At 52.3% G+C, this 25,736-nt stretch overlaps 1 protein-coding gene across 6 annotated transcripts in view; it reads left to right on the top strand.

The window, feature by feature from the left end:
• SUMF2 (sulfatase modifying factor 2) overlaps positions 1 to 25,736 on the top strand; it is a 292,583-nt gene that overhangs the window by 82,503 nt on the left and 184,344 nt on the right. For all 6 annotated transcript variants that reach the window (XM_078679384.1, XM_078679386.1, XM_078679388.1 and 3 more), the window contains exon 7: positions 8,895 to 8,979. In XM_078679384.1, coding sequence (XP_078535510.1) covers positions 8,895 to 8,979 — 85 coding nt within the window. The remainder of the gene's footprint in view (positions 1 to 8,894; positions 8,980 to 25,736) is intronic.

The following is a 25,736-nucleotide window of genomic DNA, read 5'->3' as shown; positions in this document are numbered from 1 at the left end:
GCCGAAGGCCTTTTCAACAACATCGACGCCAAAGAAGTCGGATTCGTCTACGGCGGGGGCACTTTCAAGTCGGGTACTCGACTCTGAAGAGGATTCAGAGCGTTTTATCGACGCAGACACGGGCAAATTGACCCTTTACAAGAGGAGGATCACTTCACAGCCAGTGGACTCCTATGTCATCCCCCTAAAGAAAAAAAGGCTTCCTGAAGACGCTTCAGGCCTCATGGAACCTATCCAGCCTCCTCCAAGAAGGAGCCCAACTCCTTCCCCAGAACACTCTGAGGGTGAAGGATATGTTGAAGATGACCAATACACTTTCCCCATCAATGAACCAGATGCACAGCCGGATTCATATGATGACATTGGTGACCAAGGCACCCAAGATGTGGGGCAAGACCCACAGCCTTTCACTGCACGTGCATCCCCAACAGAAGATTCTGCAGGTTTTCATGCACTCATTGAAAGGGCAGCTGCTAATCATGATGTGGACATGCATGCTGACCCAGTAGAAGAAGACTTTCAATTTGACACTTTTTCAGTCTCTGAACGGACAGTAAAGACACTGCCTATGCTCAAAGGGGTCCTCAAACATGCTGCGGACATCTTTAAGGAACCTACCAGGGCGAGAGTGGTCAATCCACGTATCGAAAAGAAGTACAGACCAGCACCTGCAGACCCTGCATACATTCGGGGACAGTTGCCGCTTGACTCCCTGGTGGTCGCAAATGCCCGCAAAAGGGCCAACTCCCAAACAACGGGTGAAGCTCCTCCCCCGCATAAGGAGTCCAAAGTGCTAGAGGCAGGAGGCAAAAGAGTAGCTGCACAGGCTGCCAATTTTTGGCGTATTGCAAATACACAGGCACTCTTGGCACGTTATGATAGGGCGCATTACGACACCCTAGAGCGGGTTATAGAACACCTGCCTTCGCAGTTTCAAGAGGGCACCAAACTGCTTATAGAAGAGGGAAAACTGATCTCCAACGCAGCCATAAAGTGTGCACTTGATGCCGCAGACACAGCAGCTAGGGCCATTAACACTAGCGTCATGCTGAGACGACAGGCGTGGCTCCGCATATCGGGGTTTAAACCTGACATTCAGACAACCATTCTTAATCAGCCAGTCAATCCTGATAGACTGTTTGGTCCAGATGTGGACACCACACTAGAAAAAATTAAGAAAGACACCGAAACTGCTAAGTCTATGGGGGCCCTACAATCACAACAGTTTCGTGGCAACAATTTTCGTCGCTCAGGTGCACGTGGAGTCACCAGAGGACAGATGGGTCAACAGTCACAATTCTCCAGAGGTGGAGCACAATCCTCGTACCCCAAGCAAAACAAAGGGGGTTACCGAGGAAACAGTACCAGAGGACGTGGAAAAGGAAACAACAACTCCCGCTCCTCTGCCCCAAACAAACAGTGACTCTCTGTCACTGCCCCCCGACCACCTAACACCTGTCGGGGGGAGACTACAGCAGTTCCTGCCCGTCTGGAGAAACATCACCACAGACAGGTGGGTGCGTCAACTTGTCCAGTACGGTTATTGTCTAGAGTTAAAGTCCACTCCACCCAACATTCCACCAAGGCAACGGCCTATGTCCGCAGAGCATTTGCACTTATTGCAGCAGGAAGTAGTGGTGATGCTGCAAAAAGGCACTATCGAGCTCGTGCCGGTGGAGGAGGAGGGCACAGGGGTATATTCCCTGTACTTCCTTATTCCAAAGAAGGACGGATCTCTCAGACCCATTCTAGATCTGCGTCCCCTCAACCTGTATATACTATCAGAACATTTCCATATGCTTACACTGCAACAGATTCTTCCCTTGCTAAAACAAGGGGACTTCTTAGCAACCTTAGACCTCAAGGATGCTTATTTCCACATTCCACTACACCCGTCCCACAGAAAATACCTCAGATTCACTATCCAAGGCAAGCATTATCAGTTCAAGGTCCTACCCTTCGGAGTGACCACAGCCCCAAGAGTGTTTACCAAGTGTCTGGTGACAGTGGCGGCGCACCTCAGGAGGCAGAACATCCATGTCTACCCCTACCTAGACGACTGGCTCGTTCAAGCCAAGTCGGAACAACAGTGCGCCGCGGACATGTCGACTACCATTCACCTCCTTCACAATCTGGGCTTCTCGTTGAACTACCCAAAGTCGCATCTTCAGCCGGCGCATGTCCGGCAGTTTCTAGGTGCGACAATCAATACCCTGACGGCCATGGCCCAGCCAAACCAAGTCAGGATAGACAGCATGCAGTCGCTAATCCAAAAGTTCAGACCACAACACTCGCTTCCAGCGAGAGTGTTCATGCAGTTGATTGGCATGATGGCCTCCTGCATCTTCATAGTCCCTCACGCACGTCTACATATGCGTCCGCTCCAAGAGTGCTTAGCAAATCAGTGGACACAGGCTCAGGGACAATTGACAGACCTAGTGTTGGTTACCAGTCGGGCATACGACTCTCTGCATTGGTGGACTCCACACAACCTTTGCAAGGGCCGACTGTTCCAGGAGCCAGTGCCACAGATTATCCTGACAACGGACGCATCTCTCCAGGGATGGGGAGCTCATCTGCTCACTTACACAGTGCAGGGACTATGGACGACGCAGCAACAGAAGATGCACATCAACTATCTGGAACTGATGGCAATCTTCATGGCACTCAAGTCCTTCATTGTACATCTGTGCAACAAGGTAGTGTTAGTCCGGACGGACAACATGACCGCGATGTACTACATTCAAAAGCAGGGGGGCACCCACTCGCCACAGCTGTCTCATCTGGCGCAGGGCATGTGGAAGTGGGCCATTCAGAGGAACATTTTCCTCATGGCAGAACACCTCCCGGGCAAGGACAATCAAATGGCGGATCTGCTCAGCAGATACAGCCATCAAATGCACGAGTGGGAACTACACCCATCTGTACTCCGCCCGTACTTCCAGCAGTGGGGTCATCCGGAGATAGACCTGTTTGCCACAAACGAAAACGCAAAATGCCAACACTTTGCCGCCAGGTTCCCACACCCACAGTCGCAAGGGAATGCGATATGGATGAACTGGTCAGGCAGATTTGCGTACGCTTTTCCGCCAGCCCCTCTGATACCGCTGGTGGCAAGAAAGCTAAGGCAGCACTCGATGACTCTCATCCTGGTTGCTCCAACGTGGGCGCGCCAAGCATGGTACACCACGTTCCTCGAACTCTCGGTGGTGCCGCATCAAAGGCTGCGCCTCACGCCCAGACTTTTGACGCAGAACCATGGAGACATTCAGCATCCAGATACGCAAAAGCTCAACCTGGCAATCTGGCTCCTGAAGTCCTAGAGTTTGGATACCTCCACCTACCTCCAGAATGCATGGACATCATCAAGGAGGCAAGAAAACCGACTACCAGAGCATGCTATGCTGCAAAATGGAAGCGTTTTGTCATTTACTGTACAGCCAATGACATCAACCCGCTAGATGCATCTATCCCTAACATCATTTGCTATCTGCTACATCTTTACAAGTGCAATCTAGCGTTCACTTCTATTCGGATACATCTATCCGCCATCGCAGCTTATCTTCAGAATAGGCAGCATCTCTCTGTCTTCAGGGTGCCTGCCATTAAAGCTTTCCTTGAAGGTCTGAAACGAGTCATTCCCCCAAGAACACCGCCAGCTCCGGTGTGGAACCTCAATGTGGTCCTCACCAGACTGATGGGACCACCCTTTGAGCCACTGCACTCATGTGAACTCCAGTTCCTAACGTGGAAAGTAGCTTTCCTCATTGCTATTACGTCACTGAGGCGCGTTAGTGAGCTACAAGCGCTCACAATCCAAGAGCCATTCATTCAGATTCATCCAAATAGGGTAGTGCTACGTACTAACCCCAAATTCCTTCCGAAGGTGGTGTCACAGTTTCATCTCAACCAAACTATTGACTTACCGGCATTCTTCCAAAACCCACAAACGGTAGCGGAAAGAATGCTCCATACGTTAGACGTACGGAGGGCGTTAATGTACTACATAGACAGAACACAACACTTTAGGAAAACAAAACAACTTTTTGTTGCCTTCTCACCACAGCACAAAGGCAACCCTATTTCCAAAGCAGAAATAGCCAGGTGGATTGTTAAGTGCATCCAAATCTGTTATCAAAAGGCCAAGCGCACTTTAACGATACCCCCAAGGGCGCACTCCACACGCAAATTGGGGGCATTCATGGCTTTCCTGGGGAACATTCCTTTAGAAGACATTTGCAGAGCAGCCACGTGGGTTACCCCACATACCTTTACAAAACACTACTGTGTTGATGTGCATTCCAAGCAGCAAGCTGCTGTAGGACAGGCTGTTCTCAAGACACTTTTTCAGGTTTCTGCAGCTGGCACAGGCAACCGCCGCTAATGGAGGGACTGCTATGTATTCTATGCTAAGATATGAATTTAGCAGCCCACATGCCTCGAACTGAATATGCTACTTACCAGTATGCATCTGTTCTTGGCATGTAGGGCTGCTAACATTCATATCGCCCACCCTCCTCTACGGTGCCTGTCGCAGCTGCAGATATACTATTGTATTCAATCATTAGCATGGACATCCTTTACACTTTTCACTCCATCTTCTGCCACAATGGCGAAAAACAATCTGGGGATGGAGCCGATGCCCATGCGCACTGTAGTCCAGGGGAGGAGCCACCTATCTCAGGATACTTCGAAGACTCTTCCAGGACAACAATGTGCGATCATCCGGACCCAACACTAGGCGGCGATCTAATGCTAAGATATGAATGTTAGCAGCCCTACATGCCAAGAACAGATGCATACTGGTAAGTAGCATATTCATTACAGTCGGTAGCTGATTAAGGGGGGTTGCCGGGCGTGCACTGGATCCCCCCGATGCTACCAAAGTTCTTTTTATGACTAGTTAAGTTGGGGTTTAACTTCTAGCTTGGATAATAGCCCATCTCCTAGGTCGATTTGTTTGCAGGGGCATTGACATACAGATGTTCCTGGGTGAGTGGGGCTAATGAAGGTTGCATCATCGGGGGGCCCTGTCTTCCCTCGAGCGGGCCCTTTTGTTTTGGCCGCTTTGCTAGTCTTTTGGATTGTAATGGGTAGACCCCTCGCCTTCCTTTTCCGTGCTGTACTTAAGGCTGTATTTCCCCCACCGTGTAATTGGCGTGTGGAGTGAGTAACACTTTGGGGAGGGGGTGAGGGTGACGGTAGGGTGGTGGTTGTACCTACAGCTACAGTGTGTAAATCTGCAGCTGGCGTCTCATTCTCAATAGGCCCGGTGGCTGGGTGGTGAGCACTAGCTGGTCTACATTCAGCTGAATTTGATTAATTAAGAAGAGAACCGCCTATGGGTGTTTCTATGGAAAGACGACGTGTCTCCAATGATAATCTTCTTTGTGTGAGCTCAATCTCATGGGTTGAGTGTTCCTGCCCGGATAAGAAAGGCATCAAGGGTGCCCACAACCCCATGACCCCCAGCCCCCTTGCGAGTGCTCATTATGCGGTAAGGTAATACTAAGCAGACAAGATATTAAAATATTAAATGTCAATCCAGCTTACAGTGAGTAGCAGTAGTTAATAAAATGTCACTGACCAAGTTTCACTGATGCAAGGATGTGTCCAAATGTTCAGATGTAGGGAGGTTGGCCCTGCCCTGCCTTTTCCTGGCTTTGACGGGCGCGGACGAGCCCGCCCTTGGCCCGGGCACGCCCGCGCGCGTCCCGAGCTGCGCGGGTCCCCCTGGGGCTTTAAGCGCCTCCTGGCGCTGGCTGTTGACGGCGATTTCCCTGCGCCACTGGGGGTGTAGAGAGATGTAGTCCCTTCCCTTCCCCTCTGGCGCGACCTCGCTGGCGGTGCGGTGCTGAGTGCGGCAACGGCCGCATAAGCAGGGGGGCAAGCAGGACAACAGAACAGCAGAGAGGCCCCCTCCGGGGGTCCCACAGCCCAAGTGACAACAGGTAAGGGCTTAGATAGAACAGCAGACTCCGGCGCGTCCCGCGCTGCGCGGGTCCCCCTGGGGCTTTAAGCGCCTCCTGGCGCTGGCTGTTGACGGCGATTTCCCTGCGCCACTGGGGGTGTAGGGAGATGTAGTCCTTTCCCTTCCCCTCTGGCGTGACCTTGCTGGCGGTGCGGTGCTGAGTGCGGCAACGACCGCATAAGCAGGGGGGCAAGCAGGACAACAGAACAGCAGAGAGGCCCCCTCCGGGGGGTCCCACAGCCCAAGTGACAACAGGTAAGGGCTTAGATAGAACAGCAGACTCCAGCGCGTCCCACGCTGCGCGGGTCCCCCTGGGGCTTTAAGCGCCTCCTGGCGAGGGCTGATGACTGCGATTTCCCTGCGCCACTGGGGGTGTAGGGAGATGTAGTCCCTTCCCTTCCCCTCTGGCGCGACCTCTCTGGCGGTGCGGTGCTGAGTGCGGCAACGGCCGCAGAAGCAGGGGGCAAGCAGGACAACAGAACAGCAGAGAGACCCCCTCAAGGGGTCCCACAGCCCAAGTGACAACAGGTAAGGGCTTAGATAGAACAGCAGACTCCGGCGCGGGTCCCCCTGGGGCTTTAAGCGCCTCCTGGCGCTGGCTGATGACGGTGATTTCCCTGCGCCACTGGGGGTGTAGGGAGATGTAGTCCCTTCCCTTCCCCTCTGGCGCGACCTCGCTGGCGGTGCGGTGCTGAGTGCGGCAACGGCCGCAAAAGCAGGGGGGCAAGCAGGACAACAGAACAGCAGAGAGGCCCCCTCCGTGGGGTCCCACAGCCCAAGTGACAACAGGTAAGGGATTAGATAGAACAGCAGACTCCGGTGCGTCCCGCGCTGCGCGGGTCCCCCTGGGGCTTTAAGCGCCTCCTGGCGCTGGCTGATGACGGCGATTTCCCTGCACCACTGGGGGTGTAGGGAGATGTAGTCCCTTCCCTTCCGGCGCGACCTCGATGGCGGTGCGGTGCTGAGTGCGGCAACGGCCGCAGAAGTAGGGGGGCAAGCAGGACAACAGAACAGCAGAGAGGCCCCCTCCGGGTGGTCCCACAGCCCAAGTGACAACAGGTAAGGGCTTAGATAGAATAGCAGACTCCGGCGCGTCCCCTGTGCAAAATCACTAGTTTGAATTTTAAAAAGCAACGGTCTGTTATAGCGATATACAGGTGTAGCCCCTGTAACCCTGCTCCCATGGTCTCTGTGCGATTTTTGTTGTCAGTGAAACCCTGCCCATAAAAATATTTGTATTATTTTTATTATGATGATCGATATTGTTGTTAGTAGTAGTATTTTTTGTATTACCATCATTAGTATTATTATTATTAGTAGTGCTAATATTAGTCTTATTATTACCAACATTACTCTTATAACCAAGATTATTAATATGCAAAGTACTAAAGTAATGCTAAAAATAATTGCATTTGTAATAATCATGGTCATTGTACAATTGTGTGAGACACTGACCTGTCTAATTCCTGCCTAGTTATAGCTGATAATAATGTTAAAAATTATAGTAGTAATATTAATAAACATTATATAACACTGAGGCACCTCATATAGATTTGGTTACGCTTGGTTTTTACTCCATGTGCTAAAGCTTAGCGTGCCGACAGTTACGGTCTGGGTTAATATGCTAGAATACTGGGATCGGCAATGATCCTATTCATTCTGGTGGTATGAGGTAGATGTTGAGCGGAGTGAGATGGTAAGTTAGTACAGGTAGAGGGTGTGGTTCAAGCCATATGCTGTGGCTGCAAAGTCCAGCCTAATCTGACCTGGGCTGTTGATGGATTGTAGATGGACAGATGCTTTTTCCCTGTTAGTCTTTTGTTTTAGGGTTTTCTGGTTGGTGGTCTGATGCAATTTACTCTTGACAAGCTATGGTGGCTCTTTTCTGCAGCATCTGGGTGTTCATGGAGGTGTCAATGTTTTTGTTTATAGACTTTTTCTGTCACTATACAAGTTACCATATATTTTAAGATGTCAGATTTAGGTACGTTCTAGGGTTGCCAACTGATCCAGTTCTAGTACATAAACAGTTGAAGTAGGAATCTTTTCCTGTCTGTTCTTCAGGCCTACATTTGCTACTTGGTAAACACATTGGATTAACTCTGATCCAGAGCCATCATACTTCATTGTATTATCCACGCAAGGTTCTTCATCCAGGGCTGCATGGCGACAAGGACTGGAGAGGTGGGCAGACTGTGAGGGAAGAGTACTGATCAGAGAGACCAAACGAGAGAGGGATAGGATTATTAGATAGGGGCAGGCCCTGGGAAGCGTTAGTGGATACTTTGAAACACCCAGAAGATGCCACAAGGACAAATACACCTGAGGAATCATCAGCACCGGGCACCACAAGATCATCCTAGAGGCTACTAGAAAAAGAAATAGTGATGTAGATACTTGAGACCTGTACACTGCAAAGGGAGACTTGACTGAACAGGACATCGGAGGATGGAAGTATATCAGCATATGAACAGGAGAATATACAATTAATGACAAATACCACTGGTGGAGGGCATCGCGAACCCTACTGAACCACTAAATTGAATACACTGGAACGAATTCTGACACCCCGGCGTCCATGATTCACAGGGAAGGAAGGGGTGAGCTGGTTCACAGTGTAAGAACTTGAGGGCCAAGATAACCGATGCCTATGTGGCTATGAGCGTTGCGGGAGTAAGGACAAGGTAAGTGGTAAAATGTTATCTGCCTATGCTGTGATGTGTAGTATGCTAAGAGAACCAATAAATCTGTTTAAAAAAAAAGGCTCTTCACCCAGGAGTTTCCTGAAACTCAGGTGGATGCAGTCATTGGCACTGGAGCAGAGTTCACTGAAAATGAATAGCTTGTTAAAAGCTCAAGCTGTTCTGTCCTAATAAGATGTTGAATATCGTGTTTTCCTAATACTATCATTTGTTTGATGCAGGGAAAGTTTCCACAGCTGGATACAGTTGAAGATGGCTATCATGGAGTTTCTCCTGTGACCGCCTTCCCTTCGCAGAACAACTACGGTACATAATATTGTCTCATGCTTTAATCTTTTCTTTTTTATTGTCCCTACATAGTCCTGCTGTCCGCAACAGTCGAGGCACTGTGCAAGCATTCCAGGTGCTAATGCCAAATCTCTGTGTCGGTAGTACACAATGGTGCCAGATCTCATTTTTGTCATGTGTGTTAGCCCAGAGTTTGGTGGACAGGTTACTCCTTTGTGAAGGAGAATCCATATTCTATATTACAAGAGCATTATATCCTATGGCACTTATAATAAGGCCAACCGAGTAACTTTTCGTCAAAACTAGGTCAGGCCCTTAGTCTAATTGTTTATTTATTTATTTATTTATTTTTTAAATTTATAAAGGGCAAACAAATACCACGAATGGTGTCTCGGCGCTACGCAGACAGAGAGGCACCTCATGTGCATTATTGAGTAAATAGCCAGGTCTTCACTTGCTTTCTAAAAATCATCAGTGAAGAGCTGCTTTTTATATGGTGGGGCAAGGTATTACAGAGCTTCGAGGCGGCCACCAAGAAGCGTCTGTCTCCCCATGTGACTGTTCTCACCCGTTGAATGCATAGAAATGCAGATGAGGCAGATCTTAACATTCTCTTAGGGACATAGACCTGCAATGATTCCCTAAAAAAGTCAGGTCCTTGGCTATTCAGTGCCCTGTATATAATACACAAAGCCTTGAATTTAGTTCTCTTTTTTACTGGGAGCCAGTGTAGTTGGTAGACGATGGAAGAGATGGGTGCGAACTTGGGAGTTTTGGTCAAAATTCGTGCAATGGCGTTTTGCACCATTTGTAGCTTTTTAAAGACCTGCTCCTGAGCATTCAGCAGAAGCCCGTTACAGTAGTCCACCTTGGACAATACCAAGGAGGACATAAGGGTTTTCCCTGCTGACAAGGGAAGGTAAGGTAGCAACTTTTTCACCTTTCGTAGCGTGAAAAAGGAAGAGGAGACTACTGCATTGGCATGATTGGTGAAACTTAGTTTGTTGTCAAACAACACTCCTAAGTTTCTGACCTTTAAAACTGGGGTAGGTGGATTACCCATTTCATGTGGCCACCAGATTGGAGACCAGGATGGTTTTAGGTCTCCAAACACCATTACCTCGGTCTTATCGGTGTTTAATTTTAGACAATTCCTGTCCATCCAGTGGCTGATGGCTCTCATGCCTGTCTGAAAGTTAGCTGCCACTTCGATCCCATTTTTATGCACTGCTAGTACCAACTGAGTGTCGTCGGCGTACGAAGTCACTCCCATTCCATGGGTTTTAATGACCCTCGCCAAGTCCGACACATAGATATTAAAAAGTGTCGGACTTAGCGAGGATCCCTGGGGGACTCCGCAAGGCAGCACAAATGTGGGTGAATAGAAGTTTCCCATCTTTACCGACTGTTCTCTGTTAGATAGGAAAGAAGCCAGAAGCTCCGCAGCTTTGCCCTGTATGCCCATGGCTGTGACACGGTCGATCAGGATGTTATGATCGACCGTGTCAAAGGCCGCTGAGAGATCCAGCAAGATCAGAACAGCCGTACCACCCTGGTCCATGATCTGTCTGATCTCTTCAGAGGCCTTGATGAGCGCCGTCTCTGTTCCATGCCCTCTCCTAAACCCAAACTGAGTGTTATCGAACAGGTTGTTATAATCAATGTAGCTAGCCAGTTGTTTATTTATAACTTTTTCAAGTATTTTAGATGGAAAAGGAAGGGCTGCTATAGGGCGATAACTTTTTAATTCCAAGGTGTTAAGGGTGGGTTTCTTTAGAAGTGGCTTTATTATGGCAGTTTTCCATCTTTGAGGATATATTCCTGATTCACAGACGGTACTGCAGATGTTCTCCAGGATTGGAGCTACCACATCAGATGTTAATTTAATGATGGTCGGTAGGCAGGGATCCAGAGGGGAACCCGACATTGTTGTTTTAATGAGATCTTTTATTTCTGACAGTGATGGAGGAAGAAATTCATTCAGAGAGGAAGATGTAAGTTGTGAGTTCTTAAGGCTTTCTGATGGTTCCCCTGTCGTGATGTTATTGAATTTGTCAAAGATTTCTGTGACCTTGGCCCTGAAAAAATCGGCCATTTGATCACAGAAATCTTGAGTAGTCTCAGTAGTATTTGCTGCTGGTATGGTTGTTAGTGATGCCACTACCTGATATAGTTGCCTACTGGAGTTCTGGGTTTTTTCTATCTGTTCGCAAAAATATTTGCTTTTTTCCAGTCTTAACATCTTCCTATAACCTGATAGTCCTTGTTTATATCTTTCTTTATCGTTGTTGTCATACTTAGCTCGCCAGCACCTTTCTAGATTACGGCATTTCTGTCTTTCCAATCTCAACAGTTCGGAGAACCAGGGGGCTGATGGTGTTGCACGATTCGGGCGCACTCTCTTTAGAGGCGCTACTAGATTAAAGGTGTCAGTGAGCCATTGGTTATAATTATTCGCTGCTAATTGAGGGTCTGACACTTTGGATGGTTTATTATCATCTAGTTTCTCAGTTAGTGTGTTCGTGCCTATGTTTTTCCAATTCCTACAAGACCTATATTGCTTTTTTGTTGGGTGTTGATTTTTGTATTTTTTAACATGGGCATAGAAAACCACCACTGCATGATCTGACCATACAATAGGAATAACAGTGGGGGGGGGGTAATGGCCGGATTGTTCGTAAATAAGCCGTCAAGGACATGACCTGCTTTATGCGTAGGTGAGGTAACTAGCTGACTTAAACCAGCGGCCTTAAAATCCTCAATAAGGTTAAGTGTGTCTTTATCTGTAATGTTCTCTAAATGAAAATTGAAATCTCCAAGTATTGTAAAATCGGAGGCTTCTGGCACTGTTTCTAGTAAAGTACTGATAGATTTGAGAAAAGGTGCTCGGGCCGCCGGAGGACGATAGAGCAGAACTCCATTGAGCGTTTGAGTGGGAGATAAAGTGATAGAAAAAAATAATGTTTCTGCAGGAATGTTATCTAACGTTCTAGTTTTTACTGCTAGATCTAGCCGTAGAATTATGGCAAGACCGCCCCCTTTTTTCCCTGCCGGTCTATCCTGTCTGACGATATAATAGCCCTCCGGGACGGCTATCACAAGATCGGGGTCGGAAGCCAAGTCAGCCCATGTCTCTGTAATAAACAGAATATCCAGTTTGTGTGCTAATATTAGTTCAGCCACATCTTCTCTATGTTTACACATAGATCTAGCGTTCACTAGTCCACATTTGGTGCGTGTGGCCTCATTACAAGATGCCCCTAGAATAAGTGGTGTCTGGGTAAGAGAGCGTATGAATTTAAAATTGCAATTTGGACAGGCAGTATGAGTCAAGTTGGAACATTCTTCTAAGTTGAAGAGTGGGCATTCGTGCCGGGGCATGGTGTTGTTAATAGCTAACAGATCGGAGGAAGAGTATTTGATCAACTTACTAGGGTGGCATGGTAGCCGGTCAAGGGGTTGAGCGCAGGGCGCGGATCCAGCGCGGACTGGCGCAGACTGGCACCCCTTTGGCACGGCTTCGGCGCGGAGACGGCGCTCCCGCTGCGCTCTACCGCTGCGCTTCCGGGTGGCCATTTTATATCCTGAGCCCTGCCCCCAGCTGAGACACTAGCTCCGTTATGATTGGAGAGCCAGCGCTGAGGCGCAATGGAGCTTACCCTGCCCTCCACACAAACGGCACAGAGCCGCGATGGAACGGGGCTAAGGGTGGGAATAATACAACAAAAAGGGTGAGTAAAACGAGTGGTTTTAAAATATACAATTAGTTAATCAATTGCATAAGTGATAGGTACGTTTTTAAAAAGCAAATTCAGTCAAGCGTTTCACAGTGGCCAATAGTAGCGTACAGAGGAGGGTCCCCTCGCAATCTGCGCTAGCACAAACAAACCAGACAGAGAGCTGCCACCACCCTGCTAGTTAGTCGAGCGGCTCGATGTTGCTTCGACTTATATCCTGAGCCCCGCCCCCAGCTGAGACACTAGCTCCGTTATGATTGGAGAGCCAGCGCTGAGGCGCAATGGAGCTGACCCTGCCCTCCACACAAACGGCACAGAGCCGCGATGGAACGGGGCTAAGGGTGGGAATAATACAACAAAAAGGGTGAGTAAAACGAGTGGTTTTAAAATATACAATTAGTTAATCAATTGCATAAGTGATAGGTACGTTTTTAAAAAGCAAATTCAGTCAAGCGTTTCACAGTGGCCAATAGTAGCGTACAGAGGAGGGTCCCCTCGCAATCTGCGCTAGCACAAACAAACCAGACAGAGAGCTGCCACCACCCTGCTAGTTAGTCAGTGAGCCTGTTGAAGAGAGCAAGTACCAAATTGTATTGAATTGGTAAATTGAAATCCATGCTTGGCAATAAGACGTCCTACCAATATGGAGCAATTTGACAACACTACAACCGGGCCTCTCTGCTATGGAGATTTTTGCCAATCAAAATTAGGACAATTTCGATGTTTTTGGCTCATGCTCTGTATAGGAGCACGAATTGACAAGTGATATGCTTTGATAGGTTTGCATTATCCTGTGCTCTTTAATGCTTCATTTTAAGGGAATGCTAAAGCAGCGGTAAAAATGAGCATGGTGGTATAGGACAGTGGAAACTAACTGCGTTGTTAATGGGGAAACATATTTTTCCCAGTTATCACAGTTATCAGAGTTCTCAAAATTCCACACTTAGATATGAAAAACACCACATATAGATGTGAGTGCCAAAATCACAAATTGCTGATTGGTTCATTAGAAGTACACTGCTGCTTAGGAATGAATGGGAAGGCATTCCTTAACCCCTTCCATGCTCATGACGAGCCCAGCCCAGGCTGAGACACTATCCGGCATTGATCCAAACATATTGAGGGGACGGAACGCTGCACCCTAAATCGCCCAGTGACTACTATAGCAGCGGTCATCACAGGGGGAAATCCTGGCCCTCTATATAGCCTACCTGCCGAGTTAACTGCTCTGTCGACCTGGGACCGGACACTGACGCAGCGCTGTGGAACTCCGGTGCGGCTGCCCCCTTCCACTCGAGCCTGGTGCTGCGTTTGAGGCCTAGGGGCGCGGCCTGCATTGTTGGCGGCGCCTGCCTGTGGTGTTCTGCGGCGCCGGGGAGCTAAGGTAGTTCTTGCTCACGGAGGGTGACCCTGATGCCTGCTTGTTATTCCAGCTTCATCGAGGTGCTGGCGGTGTGTTGGAGGCCGGGACAGGTTGGACAGGCGGTGCTGCAGCGAACGTGCCGGCCTGGACCTGGGGGGCGTCCCCGACACAGAGGCCTGTACCATTTGCTGTGCTGAGAGGTGAGGTGCGGAAGCCGCGATAGGGAGGCCTCGTTTCTGGACTGGTTCCGCGGACAATTTTCGTCCCTGTGGTGTGACCTCTGCTGGTTCCCCCCTGGCATCCGTCACCTCAGTTGAAGTGGAACCCTGGCAAGAGATCATCTTGCGCGACGGTCTGTGGCCCATCAAAGCTCACACCGGCCATGTGGCAGTCGAGTTTGGCACATACAGCGTGAACACATCCACTGCGCACTTGAGGAGGCCTGGAACTGTACGCTTTTTGGAGTGATGACACTGTCTAGCCCACGTGTGTGCCTGTGGGTGTAACAGCAGTGCCGTCTAATCATGGGCAAGCCGGACACCAAACAGCCTAAGATCAGCTTTGAGCAGCGCCGGTCCACCAGGCATATGGAATCTGAATCATCCACGGGAGGTGCAACTGGGGGGCATCAAGGAGATCAAGGTGAGGACATATGTACGCTTATGTTGGAAATGCGGTCCAGTCTGCGTACCATTGACGCTAAGTTGGATACCTTGACGTCCCAGATGGAATCAGTGAAAACTCAAGTGGGAGTCCACGAACATCGGCTGGATGTCCATGAAAATAAGCAGTCCGATCTCCATGACTTCCAGGTGGAAACTAAAGACCAGATACCGCAAATCGATCGTCTCTTATCCGTGATTAGAGCCATAAACGAGGATTTGGAAGCCAGATCGCGTCGAAACAACCTACGCATCACTGGAATCCCAGAGACGATGGCGATTACGAAGATGGAGGTGTTCGTGAGGGATTTATTACGGGATCTTTTTGCTACACACCTCTCGCCGGTATTTGCGGTGGAGAGGGCCCATCGTACTTTAGGAGCCAAGCCGCCTATCGGAGCCCCTCCGCGGCCAATATTGGCCAGACTATTGAACTATCAGGACCGAGATGTGATATTACGCCAGGCTCGTACTATGGGGCAAATAACACACCAAGGCAATCAGATCGCCTTCTATCCGGACTTCACCCCTACGGTCCAAGCAGCCAGATGTGAATTTTTACCGGCGAAAAAGATCCTCCTTCAGGCGCAGATCTCCTATTTCCTCCTCTACCCTGCCAAACTTAAAGAATCATATGAGGGCTCCGCTCACTTCTTCACGGATGCCACGTCTGCCCTGAAGTTTGCTAAACATGTGAGCGGCACACGAGGCAAATCCAGTCCCAGATCCGACGCTGACACCTCACAACAGCTAAGTGATAATGACTGATGATGTAGCACTCTGTTGCTTGACATTTGACATTGCTGCCTTTTTTTTTCCTCAACTAGCACTGTCGATTATATCTGTTTGCAGTTTGGGTAATGTCTGACCTCCTATGTTCATACAAGTTTTGTATTGCATGGCTTGCTATGTTGTCGCAGGCTTCAGCTGTATGGACTTCATTCTCCCGGCCAGCACGTACTGCTGTGGACTGCCAATATACGTTTACAGTCGCACTTGTTTTCATTGTTGGGGCATTTGCCAGATTATGTTGCTACTGAGGGGGACCCGGAGGAGGTGGAAGGGGCGGTACGATTTCTGATTGTAACTGCAGGCCAAATTATGCTACTATTGTCCCTTGTTTGTATGCCGCTCCATCCTCCAGCTTTACCATGTTGCAGGTCTTGCCCCTTGCAGTATCTTGGCCACCCTGCTACGGTAGAGAAGTAGGCCGGCTCTCTCTCGTCCCCATGGGAAATCTCCCTTTCGAATGCTATATGTTATGTATTATGGGAAGCTATGCTTCAAACTGATTGGGGGGTTGATGTGGGTGGGGTGTGGTTAGAGGAAAGGGTTTTTGTTTCTTTTGTGCATTGCCAAGAACCGAAGTGCCAATCGCGTTTACGCCAGAGCCACACACACGGTGGATCAGATGTAGCATTGCTTTACATGCAGTTTTACAGTTACTCACGAGACACAAGTGAACTACTTGACATGGAACATACGCAGTTTGAATGACAGTAAAAAAGCTAGGCTTTTGCATGCATATCTCACTAGATACAATATCGATCTCTGGGTCTTACAGGAAACACGCCTTCGATTCCAGTCTTCCGCTAAACTCCGCCACAGACGCTGGGGTGCAAGGTGTGCATCCGCCTATTCAGATGACTCTAGAGGGGTGGCGGTGCTGGTAAAGAGAGGTTTAGACTGGAGGGAAAGGGAACTTCACATTGATTGAGACGGTTGTTTCATTATCCTGTTGGGTCAGCTGGGGGTTATCTTGCTGACCATTGTTGTGGTGTACGGGCCAAACACTGACTCTCCCGCCTTTTCTCACTGACGGGGACATGGTTGACGTCTGACGCCTCCGCAACCCACTGCTCAGAGAGGGCACATGCTTCTCTGGCCAACATCGTGCCTGGTCCCGTCTTGATTACTGGTTAATGTCTCGAGATGTGGATAGCTGGGTGGTGGACTCTAGACACTTGTCAAGGACCATTTCTGACCATTCGCCATGCCTTCTGACTTTGTACCTCCCTGGCACCACACAAGGACAATTCTCCTGAAGACTCCCTCAACATGCGCTACTCGATGAAGTGTTGAGGAGATACGCTCTGACATAGCAGATTACATTGCGCTTAACACAGGCTTTGTTACACTAAGGCCTCGCTTTAAGGTGGTCATAAGGGGGCAGTGCATATCCAGGCAAGCGGGAGTACTCAAAGCTGTTAGGAACACTCTTTCCAACCTGAAGGCACATATTAAGGAACTAGAGGGGAGGATTACGATTGACGGTGACTCAGCCCTCCTGGCAGACCTGAAAGTTAAATTGCTAGAATACGAAGAGGAATCCCAGAGAGAAGTGAAAATCTTGGGAAAGTATGCGGAGGCTCGTCGGTATGGCGAGGGTGACCGTCCCGGTCGTACTCTCTTCGGCATGCTTCGTGCCCCCCGCTCTATGGCCTATGTCCCTGAACTAGTGGGAGAGGATGGAAAAAAGATTAGGGGATCCCTAGCTATTCTACAGGAATTCTCTTCCTTATATGTTCATTTATACACAGCAACATAGTTTGAATGCCCTAAAGGCATGCAAGAGTTTTTAGACTCCCTGGACCTCGTATGGTTTAATGATCGCCATAGAGTATATGCACTTACCCTTCACGGTAACGGATGTCACTGATGTTATTAATAGCCTTCATCTGAAAGAAACAGGTTAGTATTAGATTCCTTACCTTAGAATATCCCCAGGCGTCAGACTGGATCCGGAAATTTTTGCATAGTAGTACCGTTGCGCGTCGATAGGCGTCGTCTGCGGCTCCGCGTCCGTCGTCGGCGTCGTGGGCGCCGTGATGACGTCGTCGGAGTACTTAGACGCCGCCTCTGCGTGCTGACGTCAGTTCTTCTTTTTTCCGCACCAGCAGCGCAGATCCGGAAAAAGTGGTACCTTAGTCATTTTTTGACTAAACTTTTTACGATCCTTTTTGATCTTTTCTTCGAGTCCTCGACTCCGAACAGTGCCGGTAGGGATGCCAGGGTTTAAGCCTTGTGAGGATTGCGACCGACTGTTGTCGGTCACGGACACTCACCGTCGGTGTCTCCACTGTCTCGGCGTCGATCATGGCGACAAGACCTGCTCCGACTGCCGGGCCCTGACCTCGAAAGCTAGGCGGGAGCGGTCCCGCAAGTGACTCGAGCTCCGGCAGTCGGCCCCGCGCCGTGAGAGGTCCCGGTCCAGACGGAGGTCGAGGGACCGGTCACGGGAGCGGAGCCACCATAGCTCCGGGAGTCGACATCACTCCTCAGGGTCGAAGTCGTCAGGTAAGCACAAGAAGTAGAAGAGACGTCATCGCTCTTCCGACTCCCCCCGACGCTCGCGTGACGCGGCCGGGGGTTCGGGTGACACAGCCCACGGGGCTCCGTCGGAGTCGCGGGCGTCGCGTCTGGCCCCATACCCTCCGGTCCCTGGGCCTCGCGTGACGCCGGAGGAGATTGAGCAGTTCCTCATGGCCATGAGGTCCCTCACCCCTCCGACGGGCTCCGCGGCGCATTTGGGCCCAGCGGACCCGTCTGGGGGCCCTAGCGGGTCAGGGGCTTCGGCCCCGACGCCGTCGGGTGCTTCGGCTCCGACGCCGCCAGCGCCCCACTGGATCCGGTTCCGGATACGGGTCATCGCCGGTTGACCGGACGACCTCACCGGCGCCGGTACCTGAGGTGTCACCTTCGGCGCCATCTTCGGGCGGCGTCGTCCCCGATGCCTCCCTCGATCCGGCGCCGCTCTCGACGCCGTTTGGAGAGTTCATCTTCCACGAGCAAGCCCCATCATTTGACACCCCTGAGTACCAGCAGATGGGTGATGAGGATAATTGGGAGGGGTCTGAGGACCCTCTGACACGGGAGTGACAGTCCCAGGAGGACTGGACAGGTGGACTTGGGGATGCCAGTGGTCTGGATACCTCGCCAGACACTGGCTTTGTCTCACCTCCTACCATGGCTACAGAGGAGGGGGCAACCTACAGTGTGGTGCTGATGCGGGCGGCCAAGGCCTTGGACCTTGAGCTCCCCGTCGCGGCCGTGAGGACTAACCTCCTCACTGAGGTCCTTAAACCGCAGTCAAGCTCGCCTGAGCCTCTGCTGCCGTTTAATGAGGCCTTGACCGACGTTCTTTTGGGCACTTGGTCCAGGCCCGCTACAGGCTCGCCTGTAGATAGGAACGTGGCCAGACGCCACCGCCCGGCCCTGGGCGACCCTTGTTTCCTGTCCACCCACCCCACCCCTGACAGCCTAGTGATCCAGGCCTCCAATTCCCAGACCGCATTCCCTTCGGCTCCGCCTGACAGGGAATCCAAGAGGTATGAACAATACAGCAAAAAGGTATTCTCTTCCCTGAGTCTGGGACTGCGGTCTTCCAACACCGCATGCCTCTTGGGCCGCTACACCCATTCTCTCTGGGATACGGTCGCGGACGTGCTGCCAGAATTCCCGTTGGAGGTACGGGCTAAACTCGGCCAAGCCCTTGTGGAGGGCCGGATGCAGCGCGGTATTCTATCCGGTGTGGGCTGGATACCACCGACTCATTGGGCAGAGCGATGGCAACGACGGTGGCGATTCGTCGCCACGCTTGGTTGAGGTCCGCCAACTTCTCGGCCGATGTCCAGAATACACTCATGGACATGCCATTTGATGGCCGTCGCCTTTTTGGCGAAAAGGCAGACCATGCGCTTGAGCGCTTTAAGGACTCCAGGGCTACGGCCAGATCCTTGGGCCTCTCGGCCCCACCCCAGCAAACTGGTGCCTTGCGCTCCTTTCATGTCCACGGAAGGGGCGCCCCCACACGTTCTGCCAGCCACGCCCCGCAGACTACCGTCCAACGCGTTGGCGGCCGTGGAATCCACCGTGGAGGCGGTCGGGGACAACGGCGAGGCCAGTCCACACCCTCCCCCTCAGCATCCGCCTCAAAACCCTCCTAGTCCGTGCTTTCAGGCCCATGTGACGCCAGTGGGGGGCAGGGTTCGCCATCACCTCCTCCACTGGCGCACTGTCACATCGGACAGGTGGGTGCTGCAAATCGTCCGAAGGGGCTACTCCCTCCCCTTCGAGGTGTCCCCTCCAGCCATGCCACCTCAGTACCACCGCGTGTCGGGGGATCGCTTGAAACTTCTACAAGAGGAAGTTACGGCCCTCTTGGCCAAGAGGGCGATCGAGCGCGTTCCTGGGCCAGAAGTAGGGTGTGGTTGTTACTCCCACTACTTTCTGGTACCCAAGAAGGGCAAAGGGGGCCTACGCCCTATCTTGGACCTACGGAACGTCAACGGCTTCCTCCGGAAGGAGAAGTTCAAAATGCTGACACTAGCTCAGGTCCTGGCTGCCCTGGACCCAGAAGACTGGATGGTAGCGTTGGACTTGCAGGACGCTTATTTTCACATTCCCGTCCTGCCGGCCCACCGGCGTTACCTGCGGTTCACGGTTGGCCACGAGCACTTTCAGTTTACAGTGCTCCCCTTCGGCCTTACCAGCGTCCCACGGGTGTTCACAAAGGTGATGGCGGTGGTCGCAGCTTATCTGCGCAGGTTAGGGGTTTCAGTCTTCCCTTACCTCGATGACTGGCTGTTGAAGGCGGGCTGGCCCCAGACAGTCGTCAGCCACCTCCAGACGACGGCAGACCTCCTGCACCAGCTGGGGTTCTCCATCAATGTGCCAAAGTCACACCTGTGCCCCTCTCAGAAGCTCCTCTTCATCGGAGCGGTTCTCGAAACGGCGCAGTTTTGGGTTTATCCTCCCGAACAGCGGGTTCGGGATATTCAGGCTCTGATTCCACTCTTTCAGCCTTTATCCCGGGTCTCGGTCAGGTTGACGCTGCGGCTTCTGGGGCTGATGGCCTCCTGCATCCTTCTGGTGCATCACGCCCGGTGGCGGATGCGGGCTCTGCAGTGGGACCTGAAGTTTCAGTGGGCCCAGCATCAGGGCAACCTCTCCGACCATGTCCTGATCTCGGAGGGCACTGCGAGGCAGCTGCAGTGGTGGCTCACGGACCGAGATTGGGTCAGCGGCAGATCCCTCTCCCTTCCCCAACCGGAGCACGTAGTTGTGACGGACGCGTCCCTCCAGCGCTGGGGAGGCACATGGGAGAGGCGGAGATCAGAGGCCTCTGGTCTCCGGCGGAGTCCTGGCTCCATATCAACCTTTTGGAGCTGCGGGCGATTCGTCTAGCACTGAAGGCATTCCTCCCCTCTGTCCGGGGGAGTGTAGTGCAGGTGTACACGGACAACACCACCGCCATGTAGTACTGCAACAAACAGGGCGGGGTGGGGTCGTGGACCTTTTGCTAGGAGGCTCTGCGCCTCTGGCAGTGGCTGGAACATCAGGGCGTGACCCTGGTGGTTCAACACCTGGCAGGTTCTCTGAACGCCAGGGCGGACGAGCTCAGCCGTCGGTGCATGATGGATCACGAATGGCGTCTGAACTCGGACGTGGCGCAAGGCTTCTTTCAGCAGTGGGGAGAGCCTTGGTTAGATCTATTTGCCACCGAAGAGAACGCGCAATGTCATCAGTTCTGCGCGTTGGAATTTCCAAGGCGGCACTTGCTCGGCGACGCTTTTCGTCGCGAGTGGAGTTGCGGTCTTTTGTACGCCTTTCCGCCTATACCACTTCTGCCCAGAGTGCTGAAGAAGATCAAGCGCGACCAGGCCCAAGTCATCCTTGTGGCTCCGGACTGGGCACGAAGGTACTGGTATCCAGAGCTACTCAGTATGTCAGTCGATCCCCCGGTTCGTCTGCCTCTTCGGGAGGACCTTCTGTCGCAGCAGCAGGGGACGGTCCTCCAACCGAACCTGTCCAGTCTCCACCTCCATGCTTGGAGATTGTGCGGCGACAGTTGAGGCCATTTGACTTGCCTCCTGAAGTCTGTAATGTCATTCTGGCAACCAGGCGTCCCTCCACAAAATCGGTAAACGCCTGCAGGTGGAATAAGTTTGTGGCATGGTGCACAGCAAAGGCTGTGGATCCACTTTCTGCCCCTCTGTCTGAGGTTCTTCTCTTCCTTCTTTCTCTTGCCCAGCAGGGCTCTGCTCTGGGCACTATCAAGGGCTACCTTTCTGCCCTTTCAGCCTTTCTAAGGCTGCCTGATCAACCTTCTTTGTTCAAGTCCCCTATTGTAACTTGTTTTCTGAAGGGCATCACACACATGTTCCCTCCTGTTCCGTTTGTGATGCCCCAGTGAGACTTGAACCTTGTTCTTACCTTTCTGATGTGCGCTCCCTTCGAGCCACTTCATAACTGTCCTGCCCGCCTTCTTACTCTGAAAACTGCTTTCCTGGTTGCCATCACCTCTGCCAGGAGAGTGAGTGAGCTCCAGGCTCTTTCATCTAAACCCCCTTTCCTTTCTGTTCATCCGGACAAGGTTGTGTTGCGGACTAGGCCATCTTTCCTGCCCAAGGTTGTCACGGCCTTCCACATCGGGCAGTCCATCACCTTGCCCACCTTCTTTCCGCCACCGCATCCCTCTAAAGAGGAAGAGCGGCTCCACAGTCTGGACCCAAAACGTGCGATTTCGTTCTATATAGATGGCACACGACAGTTCCGGGTGGATGACCAACTCTTTGTTGGTTAAGTGGGCGCTAAGAAGGGACGGGCGGTGCGCAAGAGGACCATCTCTCGGTGGGTCGTCTTGTGTATCAAGGCATGTTACTCCTTGGCAAGTAAGGAGCCTCCTGTTGGGCTGAGGGCCCATTCCACTCGGGCCACGGCGGCTACTACTGCCCTGGGCCGGGGAGTCCCCTTGCAGGACATTTGTCAGGCAGCTACGTGGGCCTCGCTGCACACGTTTGCAAGACACTACTGCCTGGACAGCCAAGTCCGGAGGGATGGCTTCTTTGGCCGTTCCGTCCTCCAGGACTTTCTGGTGTGATTATTGGTTCGCAGACCCACCACCGGGGTTGGTATTGCTGGGGTATCTATTCTAAGGTAAGGAATCTAATACTAACCTGTTTCTTTCAGATGAACAAGTTACTTACCTTCGGTAACGATATATCTCTAAGAAACAGTAGTTAGTATTAGATTCCTTACCGCCCCACCCATCCTCACCGTTCTGCGAACCGATATCTAGGGTTAAGGTCATCCATTTTCAGGGCCCTAGTTTCAATGGCACCAGTGTTGTTTTTTAACATGGCTCTGCGTTTCTGGCGCTGAAAAGCTGTGTCTAAGAACTGACGTCAGCACGCGGAGGCGGCGTCTAAGTACTCCGACGACGTCATCACGACGCCGACGATGGACGCGGAGCCACAGACGACGCCTACCTAAGCGCAAGGGTACTGCTACGCAAAAATTTCCGGATCCAGTCTGACGCCTTCTAAGGTAAGGAATCTAATACTAACTACTGTTTCTTACAGATCGTTACCGAAGGTAAGTAACTTGTTCCTCTTGACAAGGACCCAGGGTACGATGGCCTAACTACCGCCTTCTATAAAACGTATGTTGAAGAACTAGCCCGATGCATCCCACTGGATCCGGTTCCGGATCCGGCTCGTCGCCGGTTGACCTGACGACCTCACCGGCGCCGGTCCCTGAGGTGTCACCTTCGGCGCCATCTTTGGGCGGCGTCGTCCCCGATGCCTCCCTCGATCCGGCACCGCTCTCGACGCCGTTTGGAGAGTTCATCTTCCACGAGCCGGCCCCATCATTTGACACCCCTGAGTACCAGGAGATGGGTGATGAGGATAATTGGGAGGGGTCTGAGGACCCTCTGACACGGGAGTGACAGTCCCAGGAGGACTGGACATGTGGACTTGGGGATGCCAGTGGTCTGGATACCTCGCCAGACACTGGCTTTGTCTCACCTCCTACCATGGCTACAGAGGAGGGGGCAACCTACAGTGTGGTGCTGATGCGGGCGGCCAAGGCCTTGGACCTTGAGCTCCCCGTCGCGGCCGTGAGGACTAACCTCCTCACTGAGGTCCTTAAACCGCAGTCAAGCTCGCCTGAGCCTCTGCTGCCGTTTAATGAGGCCTTGACCGACGTTCTTTTGGGCACTTGGTCCAGGCCCGCTACAGGCTCGCCTGTAGATAGGAACGTGGCCAGACGCCACCGCCCGGCCCCGGGCGACCCTTGTTTCCTGTCCACCCACCCCACCCCTGACAGCCTAGTGATCCAGGCCTCCAATTCCCAGACCTCATTCCCTTCAGCTCCGCCTGACAGGGAATCCAAGAGGTATGAACAATACAGCAAAAAGGTATTCTCTTCCCTGAGTCTGGGACTGCGGTCTTCCAACACCGCATGCCTCTTGGGCCGCTACACCCATTCTCTCTGGGATACGGTCGCGGACGTGCTGCCAGAATTCCCGTTGGAGGTACGGGCTAAACTCGGCCAAGCCCTTGTGGAGGGCCGGATGCAGCGCGGTATTCTATCCGGTGTGGGCTGGATACCACCAACTCATTGGGCAGAGCGATGGCAACGACTGTGGCGATTCGTCGCCACGCCTGGTTGAGGTCCGCCAACTTCTCGGGCGATGTCCAGAATACACTCATGGACATGCCATTTGATGGCCGTCGCCTTTTTGGCGAAAAGGCAGACCATGCGCTTGAGCGCTTTAAGGACTCCAGGGCTACGGCCAGGTCCTTGGGCCTCTCGGCCCCGCCCTAGCAAACGGGTGCCTTGCGCTCCTTTCGTGGCCATGGAAGGGGCGCCCCCACACGTTCTGCCAGCCACGCCCCGCAGACTACCGTCCAACGCATTGGCGGCCGTGGAATCCACCGTGGAGGCGGTCGGGGACAACGGCGAGGCCAGTCCACACCCTCCCCCTCAGCATCCGCCTCAAAACCCTCCGAGTCCGTGCTTTCAGGCCCATGTGACGCCAGTGGGGGGCAGGGTTCGCCATCACCTCCTCCACTGGCGCACTGTCACATCGGACAGGTGGGTGCTGCAAATCGTCCGAAGGGGCTACTCCCTCCCCTTCGAGGTGTCCCCTCCAGCCATGCCACCTCAGTACCACCGCGTGTCGGGGGATCGCTTGAAACTTCTACAAGAGGAAGTTACGGCCCTCTTGGCCAAGGGGGCCATCGAGCGCGTTCCTGGGCCAGAAGTAGGGTGTGGTTTTTACTCCCACTACTTTCTGGTACCCAAGAAGGGCAAAGAGGGCCTACGGCCTATCTTGGACCTACGGAACGTCAACGGCTTCCTCCGGAAGGAGAAGTTCAAAATGCTGACACTAGCTCAGGTCCTGGCTGCCCTGGACCCAGAAGACTAGATGGTAGCGTTGGACTTGCAGGACGCTTATTTCCACATCCCCGTCCTGCCAGCCCACCGGCGTTACCTGCGGTTCACGGTTGGCCACGAGCACTTTCAGTTTACAGTGCTCCCCTTCGGCCTTACCAGCGTCCCACGGGTGTTCACAAAGGTGATGGCGGTGGTCGCAGCTTATCTGCGCAGGTTAGGGGTTTCAGTCTTCCCTTACCTCGATGACTGGTTGTTGAAGGCGGGCTGGCCCCAGACAGTCGTCCGCCACCTCCAGACGACGGCAGACCTCCTGCACCAGCTGGGGTTCTCCATCAATGTGCCAAAGTCACACCTGTGCCCCTCTCAGAAGCTCCTCTTCATCGGAGCGGTTCTCGATTCGGCGCAGTTTCGGGTTTATCCTCCCGAACAGCGGGTTCGGGATATTCAGGCTCTGATTCTACTCTTTCAGCCTTTATCCCGGGTCTCGGTCAGGTTGGCGCTGCGGCTTCTGGGGCTGATGGCCTCCTGCATCCTTCTGGTGCATCACGCCCGGTGGCGGATGCGGGCTCTGCAGTGGGACCTGAAGTTTCAGTGGGCCCAGCATCAGGGCAACCTCTCCGACCATGTCCTGATCTCGGAGGGCACTGCGAGGCAGCTGCAGTGGTGGCTCACGGACCGCGATTGTGTCAGCGGCAGATCCCTCTCCCTTCCCCAACCGGAGCACGTAGTTGTGACGGACGTGTCCCTCCAGGGCTGGGGAGGCACATGGGAGAGGCGGAGATCAGAGGCCTTTGGTCTCCGGCGGAGTCCTGGCTCCATATCAACCTT

This window comes from Lissotriton helveticus, chromosome 3_1 (assembly GCF_964261635.1).
Source record: "Lissotriton helveticus chromosome 3_1, aLisHel1.1, whole genome shotgun sequence".
NCBI lineage: Eukaryota > Metazoa > Chordata > Amphibia > Caudata > Salamandridae > Lissotriton > Lissotriton helveticus.
This window is presented reverse-complemented; position numbering and strand designations above follow the sequence as displayed.